Source organism: Lepidochelys olivacea (genome assembly GCF_965140295.1).
Source record: "Lepidochelys olivacea isolate rLepOli2 genome assembly, chromosome: 1".
NCBI classification, from domain to species: domain Eukaryota; kingdom Metazoa; phylum Chordata; order Testudines; family Cheloniidae; genus Lepidochelys; species Lepidochelys olivacea.
This window is the reverse complement of record NC_140411.1, coordinates 52979978-52997141: the sequence shown is the minus strand read 5'-3', so window position 1 is coordinate 52997141 and position 17164 is coordinate 52979978. Positions and strand designations below refer to the sequence as shown.

General features: G+C 41.5%; 1 protein-coding gene across 4 annotated transcripts in view; it reads left to right on the top strand.

Annotated features, from left to right (window-relative positions):
- Positions 1-17164, top strand: part of DCLK1 (doublecortin like kinase 1) — a 333830-nt gene that overhangs the window by 11435 nt on the left and 305231 nt on the right. For all 4 annotated transcript variants that reach the window (XM_084631441.1, XM_084631440.1, XM_084631439.1 and 1 more), the window contains exon 3: positions 3609-3955. In XM_084631441.1, the coding sequence (XP_084487567.1) occupies positions 3609-3955 (347 nt within the window). The remainder of the gene's footprint in view (positions 1-3608; positions 3956-17164) is intronic.

Here is a 17164-nt window from a genome sequence, read left to right as displayed (position 1 = left end):
CACTTCTCAAACATTTAATTCAGTGGCCTTTGGGAACATGTATGTGTGACTCCCATGGTTGCAAACTGACTTCCTTGGAGTTGTTCTATGGTAAATGATGATATATTTGTACTTCTCTATTGGAAACTTACCTTATTGCATCACAACTTTAAGACTACTTAAAAAATAACGTGTATCTAGTCTTCATTCTCCTCTTTAAAAGAAACAAAAAGCCATTAAAATAATGGTCCAGTTTAGGTAGAGCAAGTTATATAAATCTACATAAGCATTTAGAACCAGATGAAATCTAGGTTGTTCCCTTTTAGGAAAAGCGTACCTTAGTAGAAGGATGATATCACTGTTTGGTGCAATGCTGCAGTAAAACTGGTAGCTAAAATTGCTGGGGAAATTCTGGCACACAAGCCAGCAAAATCAGTGACTGCTTTCTCACTCTAGTTTTTGTTTTTTGTTTTATAAATAGCTACTAATGCTATAATCAATCAAGAGTCAATACTTGTTTGCAGTATGACATGCTCACTCATCTGGTGCTATTCAGTAGGGACCCAGTTATGCAGCTCATGCAGAGTGGGCTACCCAAAGCTTTTTTGGGGAAAAAGCGGGCTGTAACAGGGTGGTTACCCACTTCTGCCCTGTGGGGCTTAAAAGCCAGCCCTAGGAGAGAGCCAGGGCTGAGGGCAAGAAAAGCTAGGCTTATTGGGGAAATGGCCGCAGCTGGGCCTATAAAGGGGCTGCTAGGCTAAAGCTTAGCTAGTCTCTCTCTGCGTTCAGAGAGGGAAGGGCCTGGCTGCAGGGACCTGAGGGAATACCTAGATTGGGGCAGGGCTGAGGGGGAAAGGTCAGGGGAGCTCCGGCCTGGAAACCCCCAGGCTCCAAGGCCTAGATTAAGGCCTTTTAGGTACTGGGGTTGCCAGGGGCAGCCCATGAGTAGACAGAGGCAGCAGGTCCAAACCCCCTCACCTGTGTTGAGTGGCTGATACACTGCAGTCTGCCCCACGGAGCAGGGCTAAGTGATGACTGGCAGTAGCCAAGACTGAGGCGAGGTGGGGGTAGTGGGTGGGGGTTCCCCAGGGAGGGGAGACCCTCAGGGATTGTTAGGGTTTACTGCCAGGGGGCAGCACCCCAGTGGGAGGAGGCACAGGGTACTGGGAGGGACTGGGGCCTGCAGTAAGGCGGATCACCAGACATCCAAGGGCTCTCCAGAGGCTGACGAGCTAATTTCTGAGGACAACCAGCAGGAGGTGCTGCCAGGTGAGTTTGGCTTTATTACAGGGGCAAAATCAAGCATGCTCGGTACATTAATGGTCTGTGTCTTGGGGTAGTATTAGCTGTAACAATACATAATATATTTAAGTAACCAGTTTGATATTTATCTGTAAACTAGAATGGAGGTAGCCTACCCCTTGGAAATATGACAGCATTCTAAAATATGATTTTTTTTTTCTAGACCCATTCCTCTAATTCAGTGACTACTCAGTCAGTTGCTGTGTTGCAACAACACTGCCTTAATGTAAACTTGTAACTGTTAGAGAAGCCTGTAAACTATTTTAATAAACCAAAGTAGACACACACTATTTGCTATTGATTGTGAATACTCAGAAATAAGTAGCTTTGTTAATATAAGAGGGCCTAAAATACCTTGACACCAGTTCCTGTATATCAGAAGTAAATCCAATCTACATCGTGTATTGACTTATTGCATATGTGTCTGTAAAAACACTCTTCTAAGAAATTTTGATTATATTAATAGCTGTACTTTAAAATTCTTGAAATCTATGGATGAGGTGTTTTATACAAAGAGGGAGCACTTATATAGTATTTGACCTTGCAACAATGGAACAGTCAGTGCTAAAAATATTGGTCCGGGACACTGATAAAAGAGAATGTGTCTTGTTTGATCACTCTTAGATCATTACTATAGTTAATTGCTAAACCCTTTTGTTCTGAGGCTACCAGCTATGTACGTTTGTATTAAAGGAAGAGCTTAACTCTGCCTCCTATAAAAGTAGCAGAAGTGGGGGGTTTTTGGTCAGTCATTTCTTAACACCTAGGCTTTGCAATGACATTTTAAATGTTCTTGCAAACTTGAATCAACATCATGAATAAAATGTGATTAAATGTTTCCCTTCTCCTGCCCTCCTGGCATTTTATGGTTCAATTTAAAGGGACAATCCAGCCGCCTTAAAAGAAATTTATTTTGATTACTGTAATCTCCTTCTTGCTGGCCTTTCTGATACTCTCATTGTATCCATCTTCCTCCATAATGGCCTTTAAAATTATCTTCTTCATTTGTTCTGCTGATGCTGTTGCCTCCTCCTTTTGAGTCCCTCCACTGGCTTCACCTTGCTCTCCTCAACAAGTGTTTAACTTTTCATTGTTACCTGTTGGGCAACACACAAATCCATCCTGGCCTAGGCCTCAGGTCTTACTGCTTATCTGATCTTGCTGTTCCCGCTTCTCTACTCCTCTACGTAAGGTGTGAATTCTCTTGGTTTTACCTCTTGCACTTACTTCAGTTTCAGCACTGAGGATACTAGCCAATATCCGTTCTGGCTCATGCACCGATACAGTGTTTGTGTTTCAGGGGAAATGTTTAATTCTAAACAGAAAATATTTGTAATGGTATTTTAATGGAAACGTTTCCATTGACCTTAATCAATTTTTTAACACTGTAGTTAAGCTTTGTAACTTTTGGGCCAGAAGTGTTTAACATTGTGAGATCTGTCATTTTAATTCACTCTTTCCATATTTGTTAAATTAAAGTTTTAACTTTGTTTAAAAAATGAGCCTTTGATTATTTACTATGAAATTAGCACAATTTTAAGTTCAAGTGCTGAGTCCCATAAAGTCTAGTGGTCAGGATTCCTGGTTTTCACCCAGGCTGCCTGGATTCATTTCCTGGGGTGGGAATAGTACTGAGCTTTTATGAGGGGGGAGGAATAGCTCAGTGGTTTGAGCATTGGCCTGCTAAATCCAGGGTTGTGAGTTCAATCCTTGAGGGGGCCATTTAGGGATCTGGGGCAAAAATTGGGGATTGGCCCTGCTTTGAGCAGGGGGTTGGACTAGATGACCTCCTGAGATCCCTTCCAACCCTGAGATTCTCTGAACCTTATTTTGTGGAAAATATCATTATTTCTCAATTATTTTTCCTAGTATTATAGTGTACTGTTACTTCAAAAGTATGTGAGACCTATGTTTTGTGTACAGCACTGTAAGCCTCTGAAAATCCTGTTGAATACATGAAATCAGAGGACCACTCTGAAGAATGTATCGGGGGCTGGAGAATTCTTATCGTTGCATATCTGTATTAAACAGCAGAAATGGAGTATTCAAAGTATATTTAAAAAACTATCTGAAGAACTTGCAAATAAGAAAACTGCTGCTTTAATCCAGTGTGTCAATGTAGTTTCTTGGTATAATGCACCTTGCCACCTACTCATAGCATCTTTCCAAGACTATATTATGGTCTGCAGCTTCTTAGCTGAGAGGATGGAGAGGGGAGAAAAGATATGATTGATACAGGGCAGGTCAAAAGTAAGATGTCTTTTTACATTAGTCTGACTTATTGGTCTGACACTTTTTATCCTTTTCGTTTTCTTTTTTCCCTTCAGGGGAGAGCTATGTGTGTGGTTCAATAGAACCTTTCAAAAAACTGGAGTACACTAAGAATGTAAACCCAAATTGGTCAGTGAATGTTAAGACAACATCCACTTCCCGTACGGTGCCGTCTCTTGCCACTGCCAAAGGAAGTCCTTCAGATGCAAGAGAAAATAAAGATTTCATCAGGCCTAAACTGGTCACCATCATCAGGAGTGGTGTGAAACCACGTAAAGCAGTCCGGATTCTGCTTAATAAGAAGACCGCACATTCATTTGAACAGGTTCTTACTGATATAACTGATGCCATCAAGCTGGATTCGGGAGTGGTTAAACGCCTGTACACACTTGATGGAAAACAGGTAAGAGATTTCATCCTAATAATCTCCAGAAACCTTCTCTCCCCTCCCACCCCCCTTCAGGGGGTAGTGAGTCTTGTCATCACTTTTAGTAACTGATATGGTAATTAATTTTGTTGCGATGGGTACTGCATGACTGGTGTTCACTTCTGGTCTCCTGAATAAGGTTAGTGTACACTTTTAAGTTAGGGGTTTGGGTATACTGATTAATACAAAAGCATAATATTAGTAAAAGATCTTTTCAGGAACAATTTGCCACTTTGCCTCAATGGATGGTCTGGTTATTTATGTGTGTTTGTAGCTCTTAATTTACCACAAATCAAATTTGCAATGCTGGCTTCGAAAACGTATGTGTCAGAAAGCCAGAATGAAGGACATGATACTAAGGTATGCTGAACTGATTTCTTTAACCTGTCTTTTTTGTTTGTTTGTTTTTTGATTCATAATGTTAAAGAATTGTTCTTAGTGCCTGTAAATCTAATAACAATGAGGATACATCGCATTGTATTGGACAGTAATACATTTGCATATAAAATGTACCTTTTTTACTTTTGAAGCATAATTTCACAGTCTAAACTATCCTATCGTAAAGAAGAGGTTACAAGTTCAAAAAAAGGTGGGTGGGAACTTTCCGTCAGCCAGAAAGCAATGTGGGGTCTGTTGACCCATGGTGCCCAAACTTGTCCGTGAATCTCTTCCAGGTGGTCCAGAGAGCTGCTCCTTCACCATTCCAAAACCATATATGTTCAAGCAATGTCTTTTCTGTTGAAGGTAGCCCGATCAAAATACTGTTCAAGTTCTAGAGGATTTTTTTGACCAAGTAAATATAAATTACCTTTCTCTTCTGTGTAATGTGACCTACTGCTTTGCTTTTTTTCTTTTGATGTAAATTTAACCTTAAAATATATGGATGATAAAAAATATTGAAGAGGTAATGAACTTACAGGAAGACAGAGGCAAACTACAGTATGACCTGAATCAATTAGAGCAACGATGGCTACAGGTAAACAAGGGGAGATTTGGTATTTTACAAATGTTAACTCTTACCCTGAGGAAATAGCACAGATACAAAATGTGGAGATAAAACATTGCATGTGAAGTCTCTCTCTCTCGCTATAGTGAGTGTCCAAATATTTGTCACGTAAGCATGCCTATAGCTGACATGATTGTGGGAGAGCAGACTGCCTGAGAAGATTTCTATCTTGAGAAGCTCTCCAGTTCACAATATAAGTAGACGACATTGAGGAACAGCACAACTTCTTTGCCATCTCCAAAAGTCCCATGTACAGTAGAAATGTTTCATGTAGAATGATTAGCATCTTTCCCTCCCCCCCGCCCCCCTTAAGTTGGTAACTCCATGAGACAGTACAGAATGGAAAAACTGGATGTCAGAAGTGAGAAGCTATAAGAGACAGGGTGACTTCAGGGAATGGTAATGGGAAACAATATTTTACCTCAAATAAGGGCCAAGTCAGTAGTGATTAAAAGCCATTCCCATCTGCAGGTTAATGTTCAGTAACCAACATGTGACACTTGTGTTGGTGATCGAAGTCCAGTTCCTAGTTGTTAAGGGTGCGCATCCGAAATATCCATCTTACAACTGATATGCTGGCTGTCTTGGCAGAGAAGGCAAAGATTGACTGACTGTGTGTGGCATTCAACCTGCACTTGTGGTCCCTCAGAGTTGAAGCACGTCTGTGAGGACGTAGCATAACTGCTGTCTGTGGTGTACTTTGTTTTGTGACACGAGGCAGCATAGTCTAAGAAAGTCTACTCGTAAACTGGTACTGTGTCACAACTGCTGTAGTGCTTCAGTGTAGACACTGTTCTCCTCCCTTCGCTGTAGTTAATCCACCTCCCTGAGAAGTGGAAGCTAGATTGGTGGATAAATTCATCCATCAGCCTCGTACTGTTTACACCAGGCATTAGGTTGGCCTAGCTACATTACTCAGGGATGTGGATTCACTTGCCTAAGCTGAGCAAGAGGTTGGGTGTTAGGAACTCCTGAGGTCTGGTTCTGCCAGCAGCTTGGTCAAGGTCCCAAGGCAAGTGTCTTAACCTCTTGATACCTCCTATTATACCTGTTTGTAAAATATTGTACTTGCCCATCTCACAGGGATGTTGTGAGGGTCAATTAATGTTTGTACAGAGCTCTGAACGTTTTATAAAGCACGATGTAAATGCTGAGTTCTGTAGCACATGGAAGAATTCAGTCTGCAGGGGTAACAATTTAGTGTGTCTTTTCTTAGTAATAAGTTTACTTAAAGTTTTTCAGCTTATTTTTAAACTTGCTTCAAGGAAAGTGCTTTGCTTTGACCCCTCATATCCACTCTCTTCTACAGTCCACACCTTTCAGAGAAACAAACAACAAATCAAAACCAAACTGAACCCTGTCAAACTCTTTCCGCTTGTTTCTTAGAATACTTTGTTCCTTCTTTTGCAATCAGAGGTTTGAAATAGGACTGGCCTAGCTGCCAGACATAAGGTGACTTGGATGTTTCTAACTGTGGTGATATCACAGGTTGGCTGGATTTGTTGTCAAGCTATGACATCTGAGATGAGTTCAAATCAATGGTGTTCCTGAAAGATTTTACGTCCAGTTCTTAGCCAGTAAACCTTGTGGCTACTGAGCCTCCTTGAGACAGGTGCCCTTACAAACATGCTCTTCTTCTCTATCTGTTATGTTCTGTTGAAGTAGTATAGTTTGCTGCCTAACGCTTGTAGTAAGCAGGAGGGAATTATGCCCCGCTGTCTGTAACAGACTGTCTGCAGAGTGGATAAAGCAACTTAGCTAGTAGAAAGGGAAATCGGTGATTTTGCACTCAGCAGGAACAACTTGTTGGTCACCTCTGTAAGGGGAAGTTATTGATGGTTCTCCCCCCCCAACCCCTCTACTTCTCTGCTAGGCAATTGCTGCTCCCTTTACTCTGCCAAAATCCTGTTCTCCCGTACGGCATTAGGAGGATGATAATGGATTTCTTTATTGCTAAACTCGCATTGTGAATGATTACTGGGAGGAAATCCATGGTAAATCCAAAATGTTTCCAGTAGTGCATACAGTTGAATACTTCTTTTAGTGGTTCTTGTTGTGGGTAGGGAAGGATCTAGAAAACCCTACATTATCCCTTTACTATGCAGCTAAATCTAACAAATCTGTGATTAGATCTTCCATCACTAATTTTAAAAACAGCAAAATCGTAAAGCTCCTTGAGCCAAAAAAAAGTAATTTTGTATAAGGATAAGAGAGTAAGGCTCTTTTAGGATTATTCCTCTGAAATTTAGCACCAAAGAAATTATTTCTGCACACTATTTCCTTGTCTTTTCTAAAAACCCATCAGATTCTGAAAGGACCACACACAAATTGCCCATCCACAAAGGTCTCTAACAAGAGTCCGACATACTTTTAGTGTTGGATGCAGGCACTCTTTCCCCCTTTCTTAGCGTCACTACAGGTCTGCCACCAGACATGAAAGGAGAAGGTACTTTTCTCCCCCTTGTTGTGTTCACCCCCAGCTGAATGGCCCTATCTTACTTAATATATTACAGAATAGTTATTGCCTAAATGTCTCCAGAGATGCAGTATTTAAGTGGTAGCCTTTAACATTTTAGAAATGCTGGATTTTGAGGAGTTTATTCTTGGGTTGAGAAGAGTAGCAAAGCTGGAGGGCTGGAGGCCATTTATGCCCAAGAAACTAGTTGTATAACTTTTTTGTAATGCAGGGAACTCTCTTCCTACATCTGCTTTTCCTTTTCTCCCCTTGGTTTTGAAAACTCTAATTCATTTTCAGTTCTGTGCAGGCCACTCATTGGTCCTTCCTTGCAGCACTCCTCCTTTGGTAGGTATTCCTGTTTACAAAGATGGAGAAGCTGAGGCGCAGAGAAGTGAAGTGACCTGACTTGCCTAAGTGGATTGATGGGAGTGCTGAGATTGGAATGCAAGTGTTTCCAGTTATCAGTTCAATTAAGGCATTTACATAGTAATAAGTGTGGTATATCTAGTCTTCATTCACTGAACCAGGTTACTGCTTCTGATTAAATAGCCTGAATAATAGGATGGTGGGAGTTTGATTTCCCCATTTCTCCCAGAAGCTGCTGTATCAAGAAGTATTGGGTAGCTACACAAAGTACAATATTACAGCAATAGTATAGAAAAGCACCAGGCTAAACTGTGCCAAAACAGCATGGCTGATGTGGATATACTGCACCATTGGTCCGTACTTTGGTGCAATCCCCACCAGTTCAGCTATCAATGGTTCTCTGGTGTAAGACACACCCTTAGAATGTCTCACTGAGCTTGATCATATTACCACAGTGATGCTGGTTTCTACCAGGCATGTGAGAATACCACCTCTCTCTCCTGAGTGGAACTGTCTCATCTGATAATGATTGTTGGGCGTTGAGGGTGGGTGAGATTTGTGTTCAAATCCCTAGGTACTTTTGAAAATCTTCTCTCCCTGCCCCCAAAATTAATCTTTTTAATACTGTTGAAGTTATTTTGTGGAGGTGATCGTAAATTTTCTTTCGTAGTTGCCAACTACGCTGTTATGTGTAAAAATCATTATAATGTGGCTGTTATAAAAATCTAGCTCATGAAGACCTTCCCTCTTTCGTGGTGGTTCATGGCCTAAATTTTGTTAGTCTAAAACAAGCGTGTAGAACATCAGTCAGTCTAGTACAGTATCTTGACTCCAGCAGTGGCTAACACCAGACATGTAATGAAAGAGGGAGGTCCCATAAATGCACCTACCTGTGCAGTGCTTGGCATCCTTTCTTACTTCCTTAGGTGTTCAGCCTACATTCTGAAACAATGTTAAGTGCTATCCAAGTTAAAATAATCTCCGAATCATACATCCACATGTGGACTATACACTGCCTAAAATAAAAATGTTCTCATCTTTTGATCCAAGTTCACAGTTCTTTTTAGAAGAATGTGGTCCTTCTTTTACCCATCAGTTTTCATTATCCCTTCATAATTTTTGATATTGTAGTCAAGTGCATCTAACCTTTTTCCTTTCCAAGCAAAATAACTCTAGTTTTTCAGTTTACCATTTTTCTCTGTTCATTGTCCCTCTCTAGCTTTAAAATAAGGAAAAAATGAATGCAAGTCACAATATATCATCACCAAACAGTTCCATCATTAGAAAACTTGTAACTTACATGTTATATCCAGCTTCACTCTATCTGAGCATCCAAGCTGAGGAGATTTGTTTTTTTAACTCCTGGTGCTGTGCATTGAAGAGTTTTGTGTTCAGTGCCATTGTATCTTCCCAATCTGCTTTTGGAGGAATGTACAAGTTCATAGATTCAAAAGCCAGAAGGAATGATTGTGATAATCTAGTCTGATCTGTGTAACTCAGGGCAGGGAACGTCCCCAAAATAATTTGTAGACCATATTTTGTAGAAAAAAATCCACTCTTGATTTTAAATTTGTCAGGGATGGTTTAGGGCCCATCAGCATGAACTTTGTTTTTGGAATGTGTGCCTTGTGTATCCATCCTTTCTGTCTGGGGTGGTTTTAAGGCTTCAGAGTTCCCTGCTTTATGCTGGGATATCCTCAGCAAGCCACTCTGCCTAACAGTGCCTGTGTTTTTGCTTTCTCTTTGAGGGCTTTGAACAGTATATTGCCAGCAGTTACCACACAACTCTTTCTAAGCAAGCATGCCTATTGTTCAGGGAAAAACATTACACAGAAAACCATGTAAAAAACAATACATTGATTTAAACACACAATAAGCATACCAGGAATCACTCCTCAATCTCCTAGGGCCTTAGTAAGTAGGGCACAGTTTTTTTTTTCCCCCCAACCCTTCCACAAGGGTGGGAGTTCCTCTTACACAGAAGGTCCTGTCCAATGGCTGGATCAGAAAGAAGGTCCTGACTCAGTTTACACCCAGCCTTTTTAATATCAAAAGCCTGTTCTTTGTATGCTGGCATCTGAAAAAAAAACAGTTTGAACTAGTGTATGCAAGCCTTCCCCAGGTGTCCTTCCTCTCTGGAGGTGTTTTTAACACCAGTGATTTACCTTAATCCCCTCCCTCCCTCTCCAAACAGAGAGACACTCGGTTTTCAGTTCCTGAAAGAATTGTGATAACTCTCCCTCCTAGAGTTGCTTACAGTCCCTGGCCCACTGTAATACATAAACTTAATATAATATTGACCCCAAAGCTATTGTGTGGGTTTGAAATACCTGTCACAACCTTGTCAAACTGTAGCCTGATCTTTCAGAGCAAAGAGGGAAACAAATGAGTCATGGAAATTGTAAATTATGGCACTTTAATGGAAGGCCAATTTAGGTCTCTGATTTGGTACCACTAGTGAATTCTGGTTGATGTTATAAAATTGCTGGGTCATGAAAGGCCTCTGTGTATCCACCATTGCAGACAAGTCTTTGAGTATGTATGTCTCAGACTAGAGACAATAGTGGGTTGTTAAAACTGAACCATCTATTTCAGGTTTAAGCACTTTGGGAGACCAGTCTGGGTAAGATGGGGGAAGATGCTTCCTTCTCTTGTCTCAAGGGAGTGGAGGAAATGGAGAAAGTGGAAATTTCCCAAGCAGCGCGTAGATGGAGGTGACTAAGCAGGAGGTTATAAAAGGACTCTCATCGGGGAAAGACTTGGACAGCCACACAGGAAGTTTTGGTGGGGAAGGGGGGAGGGACTGGCCAAGATCAGAGTAGGAGAGCTGGGGAAGAAGGGCTCTGTTTCAGAAACCAAGCCATGCACTGAAACAGAAGGACCCTGGATGGCCCCAGACAACCTTGGCCCAAGGCTAAAGAATACTCTGGAGAGATTAGAAAATGGAGGCAGGGAAATGCACGTAGGGTTTATTATTTTTGTGTGTGTTTGTTTAGAATCCTGTTCAAAGTCTAGATATGTTATCTCATGTCCCTGAGGGAGTAAAAACTGCAGGGAGGGTGTTTTCAAGCTATAAGGGAAGTTTCAGCACTGGATCCAGGGGCTGGGCAGGGTACCAAATAGTCACGGCTCTCATGAAGGGGTGATAGAAGATCTGCATCTCAATTGAGTGTGTCATGGTGTGAAAGCCAAAGCATGATGAATGAGCTGACTTCCCTTTCTGGCTTCAGGAGGCTGTATTGGTGGTATGTTTATGACATTGACTAACCATTTTAATTGTTAACCAAATAAGGGTGCTGCCTTTAAAGGAGTAGACAGACACCCATTCCTAATTGAAAACTGTGAGTGTGTGTTCATTTGTCTAATTTTGGTTCTTATTAAAGCTGATAATTGTGTTGCCCTGGCTCTTAAAATCTCTCTCAATTCCTCACAATAGGAGTTTCCAGGGCTGCTAATTGGCATCTCTTACAAACTGTAGGCATATTTTGAAAATTAAGAGAATTTTGTCTTCAGTGACCTATATTTTCATGCTGTGCAGAAGAGAAACTGTTGTTTTTGAACCACACTGAGGGTTTGCAGATGAACTTTTATCACTAAATGTGTATTCTTTTGCAGTGGATGTTACTATGCCATAAGGGCATCCAGCTATTCATCAGGAAGTCTTTATGTAATGTTTCACTTTCTTAAACACAAAAACCTGAGCCATTGCTAAACTCAAAAAGACGATAGTCCCTCATATGCCATAGGTGTGACAGATTGTTCTTCCCAGAAACAAGCGGAAACTTTATTTGAACACCTCTCAAAACTCTTAAATGCCTTTTTTCCATGTTAGGACACTTTTTTTTTTTTTTTTTAATTGAAGACACACAACAAAGGAGATATGAAGTGTTGTGGAAGACTATTTCTTATGTAGTTGCTTTGCAGACCTCTGGTTAGAAAAAACAATTAACAAGAACAAAAAAAGCAACCACCCAACCCCAAAACCTAGGTTCCCCTACACCCCCAATAGTATTGATGACTCTCTGCATGACATTGTGTGGCTATGCTATTGTGCCAAAAATTGAAACAAACTTACTGATCCAACCATTGAAAAGTTGGCAAGTATACTGCTGAGTGACACACGATTCTAGGAAGCTCACAGAATGCTTACTTGGATCTTTCATGTTTTTAAAATGGAAGTAGTTTTTTCAAGTGTTTGATCCTCACCCCTAAAAAAAATTGCACAAGCATAATGCAGTGAATAACTTAAGGATCAGAAGGGTAGCTATAAAGAAAAGGAGTACTTGTGGCACCTTAGAGACTAACCAATTTATTTGAGCATGAGCTTTCGTGAGCTACAGCTCACTTCATCGGATGCATACCATGGAAACTGCAGCAGATATTATATACACACAGAAGCTCATGCTCAAATAAATTGGTTAGTCTCTAAGGTGCCACAAGTACTCCTTTTCTTTTTGCGAATACAGACTAACACAGCTGTTACTCTGAAACCTGTCATTATGCAAGGGTAGCTATGTTAGTCTGGATCTGTAAAAGCGGCAGAGTCCTGTGGCACCTTATAGACTAACAGATGGATTGGAGCATAAGCTTTCGTGGGTGAATACCCACTTCGTCGGATGTATGTAGTGGAAATTTCCAGAGGCAGGTATAAATATGCAAGCAAGAATCAGGCTAGGGATAATGAGGTTAGCTCAATCAGGGAGGATGAGGCCCTCTTCTAGCAGATGAGGTGTGAACACCAAGGGAGGAGAAACTGCTTTTGTAGTTGGCTAGCCGTTCATAGTCTTTGTTTAATCCTGAGCTGATGGTGTCAAATTTGCAAATGAACTGAAGCTTAGTAGTTTCTCTTTGAAGTCTGGTCCTGAAGTTTTTTTTGCTGCAGGATGGCTACCTTTAAATCTGCTGTTGTATGTCCAGGGAGGTTGAAGTGTTCTCCTACAGGTTTTTGTACATTGTCATTCCTAATATCTGATTTGCGTCCATTTATCGTTTTACGTAGGGACTGTCCAGTTTGGCCGATGTATATAGCAGAGGGGCATTGCTGGCACATGATGGCGTATATTACATTGGTGGACATGCAGGTGAATGAACCGGTGATGGTGTGGCTGATCTGGTTAAGACATTCTTAAGCCTGAAAAGTACTCAGGAACTTTTAAAATATATGCTGTGTTCTTAAAGGCTGCCAGGAGACTTCCTATGTAGTTTAATCATTGCAGTTAATTCTTCCCCCCTCTGCCCCCCCACCCCCAAGAATGTTTTGAAGTGCTAGTTGCTGGTTAGTAAATCTTCCCATGTCTACAAATAACAAAAGCCCACTTCAGTGAGATGATGTAGAACAAACAATAGGTCTGTCAAAATGGCAGAGGATCTTTAGTTAATTTGTAGTCTTCTCTTCTTGTCTTGTGTATTTTCCCTCCTCCCTTTCCTGGACCTAAAATTAGATTATTAATGGTGATACAAAGAACTAACCAGCTCAAAATCTTTATCTGCTTAATCTGCAACTATTTTTTTTTATTATTATTTTGATAACAGCACTTTCCAATGTGAAAAGCCTCTTGGACACTTTGTTATGCATCCTTCATAAGAGAAAATTAAATTGAATTGCTTTAAATAAGCAAAACTTTTTTAGCTCAGCACTGCATTTATAGTGTAGTTTAAAGGTCCGTTTTAATTTTTAACGTGGGAAACATTTAAATTTTGTCTCTTGGACTGATTTTTATGTAAATTGTTTGGTTAGGCTTTGGAAAGTCCTGTCTAAAAATCTGACTGTGTTGAGATATCACATTACCTTTTTTGGTTTGATTTTACTTTAAAAACAACAAAACTAAGCCTGAACTAGTAACCACTTTGGATTAATATAAGTAGACACACGTCCTCAGCTGTTCATTACTGTCCCTTGCATTTCTTTAAAAATCACTCTATTAGGTCCTGCTCTTGTATGAAATACTCTTTCTGCTCTGAATGTGTTTGTGTGTGTGTGTTCTATGTTCACAAGTTCATGTTATGATGTCACCAGTAACTAGCTGGTGAATAGTTGGGGAAGAAAAAATGGACTTGCCTGGGAGAGCAGTAGTTCAAAACTGTTAGACTGTATATCACTGGATATTGGTCAGTTGGATTATTTTTCAGCACCATTTGGACACTGCTGTGGTCCTGCACACACCTATGCACATGTAACCTCATACGTTTCTTGACAGTGAAGATAAGTCTATGTGTGAGTGCTTGCAGGATTGTGGCAGTTAAAGGGAATTTCCAGTGACAGGAATAAATAAAGGAGTATGTACTATTATTTCATACCATATTTCTGTGTCCGCAGACTTGAAGGCCATTTTGGTGATGCCTCAGAAAATGGAGGTCTCCCTTTTATAACTTCATGATAAAGCTGTTTTCTGGGTTTTTAATAGTCTGATAATTGATAGCCTTGAGCAACTGTCTGGGACAGTAGACAATGTATTGATGTCTGCATGTGAAATATTTTGGCACTGCACCATCTTATATAAGCTGCTGGAGACTAAAGTAAAGTGACTCAAATTTGTCAAGGGCAAAGGCATACATTGACTCAATGTATATGTGGATTTTTTTAAAAAAAATTGTGTGGAGGAAAATTTAGATGTGGGACCAGATTTTCGGAAGAGCTCAGCTCCCAACAGTCTAAGCACTCTTGAAAACAGGGGCTATTGGGTCTATGGAGTTTAAGCACACTGAAATTGGATGGACAACATGGAGAAGCTTGTTCTGTTTTTCCTGTGAATAAACATGAAGGCTGCAGTGCTGACAAACCCATGATGTTTCAAATGCACTAAAACGCTTTTTGGTCAATGCAGTAAAACTTGCATTTGGTTTAGTTAGCACAACTCCGAACCCTAGAATCCTGAATTGGATGACGTCACAGATTACGGCCATAGTGGATGTTGTATATCCTGGAATCCCAAACACTCTACTCTGTCTCTGTAGGAGTGATTATTTGTAAATGAAATCTGCCATGCATGTCTGTTTCAGAAGTACAGATCTGTTACCTTACTCTGTGCATCCAATATCCTCGCTCTCCAAGGGCTGGATCCTGCCCTTCAGGACTTCAGTGGGAGCAGGACTGGATCCTAAAATCAGACACCATTCTGGTATTATGTAGTCCTTGCATTTTCCCTGTATATCACCAAGTCAGTTCATTCAGTGAACTCCTAGACTTATGTCTGCCCTATAATTTTTTTTCTTTTCTAAGCTTTAAACTATTGTATTAAATCCTGTAGCAAGTGTTGCTTGACATAATCACTTTTGACTGCATTCTGACCCCCTGCAGTTCTCAGTGCCAGTTGACATTTTGCCCCTGTGCAGACCCAATTAGATTTAGTAACTAACTAATACAATTACCTGTAGGCTAAAATGCTCCCATCTTACTGCATGTAGAAAGTAATGCTCTGAAATAGGGCTTCAGATTCATTTTTAAACTAATGCATCTTTTTAGTAGTACTTTCCTGGTACAACTGTTAATGGCCTAGGTGCTAGATTTGTCATATGCACTTCTCAATAGAAACCATTCCACTCCAGTTTTTGCAATTTGTACTTTCTGCTAATTTTATTTTTCATAAACCCTTTAATGAGGGCCAACACCTCTGCGATAGGAAATGTTCCCTCTGGATGATGATTGACTGCTGAGGAAGTTAATCAAGCTTCCCCAATGGGAGTGAGCTCCTGAAGTTACAGATAGGGGGTTCCAAAGAGGATGGATCTAGACTGTTCTCAGTGGTAGCAGATGACAGAAGGAGTAATGGTCTCAAGTTGCAGTGGGGGAGGTTTAGGTTGGATATTAGGAAAAACTTTTTCACTAGGAGGGTGGTGAAGCACTGGAATGTGTTACCTAGGCAGGTGGTGGAATCTCCTTCCTTTGAAGTTTTTTAAGGTCAGGCTTGACACAGCCCTGGCTGGGATAATTTAGTTGGGGATTGATCCTGCTTTGAGCAGGGGGTTGGACTAGATGACTTCCTGAAGTCCCTTCCAACCCTGATATTCTATGATAGGGGAATGAAGAAGTCTTTAAAGACTGTCTGCATAACAGGCTACAGTACTTCATGAATAGATAAAAATGCAAATGGGATGGGTGTGAAATTGCCAGAGATAAGTTTAACTTTGGAAAGTGTGAGGGAAGGGCCATGTCAGGCTGCTAAAAGAACTGGTGAAGGGGGAGAAGACTTTGAAACCAAAGTTGGACTTCATGAAAAGTAAAATTTCTATTTAAATTAAAAAAAACCCAAAACAATAAACCCAAAAACCTAAGGCTTGTTGGCTCTCCTGACTTGGTGGTTCATGAGGATTTGGTTTTTCTATTCAATGCCCGATCTCTGAAGCTTCTATTATGCAAAACTCCTCTGAGTCTTTAGAGCTTAAAACTGCATAAGATGTATTTACTCACTAAGTGAAAGGAGAGTCAAATCTCAGTCTGAACTTTTTTTAATTATCTGTTGGTTTTAATCAATGATTTTCTTACAGCTGCCAGACCAGCGAAGAAGATTGGGGGCATCTTATGGAATAGCCAGAATAGCATGTCTTTGATTTAAAAAGAGTTGAACCACAGTTCAGTTGAAACACATCTGGCCAACTTTTCAAATAAAATGTAACCCTCTCAACCTCAAAGTGAGAGGCTTTGTCTGGGCAGCCCAGAAAAAGAGCATGGCTCCTTTAAGGGTCCCCCCTCCTTTGGGAGTTGGAGGGGAATGGCTGCAGCTGTTAGGGTTGCCAGGTGTCCGGTTTTCGACCAGAACGCCTGGTCAAAAAGAGACCCTATCGGCTCCGGTCAGCACTGCTGACCAGTCCATTAAAAGATGGGTTGGTGTGGGGCTGGCATGCTCCATACCTGGCTCTATGTGGCTCCCCAGAAGCGGAGACATCCCTCAGCTCCTAGATGGAGGGACGGCACGGCATGCGCTGCTCCCACTCTGTCCTGAGAGCCTGCCCAACAGCTCCCTATGGCCAGGAACTGTGCGCGATGGGAGCTGCGGAGGCAGGGCACAGAGCCACCTGGCTGCGCCTCCACCTAGGAGCTGAGGGACGGGTTGCAGCTTCCGGGGAGCCGCCCGAGGTGTGCGCTGCCTGGAGCTTGCACCCCGAAACCCCTCCAAAACCCCAATCCCTTGCCCCAGCCCTGAGCCCCCTTCCACCGCCAAGCTTCCTCCCAGAGCCTGTGCCCCAACCCACTGCACCGGGACCTGTCCCACACCCAAACTCCCTCCCAGGCATGCCATACCTTCTTCTGCACCCCAACCCCCTGCCCCAGCTCAGAACCCCCTCCTACACTTGGTACCCCTTGGCCCTAGCCCAGAGCCACCTCTTGTACCCCAAACCACTCACCCCTGGCTTCACC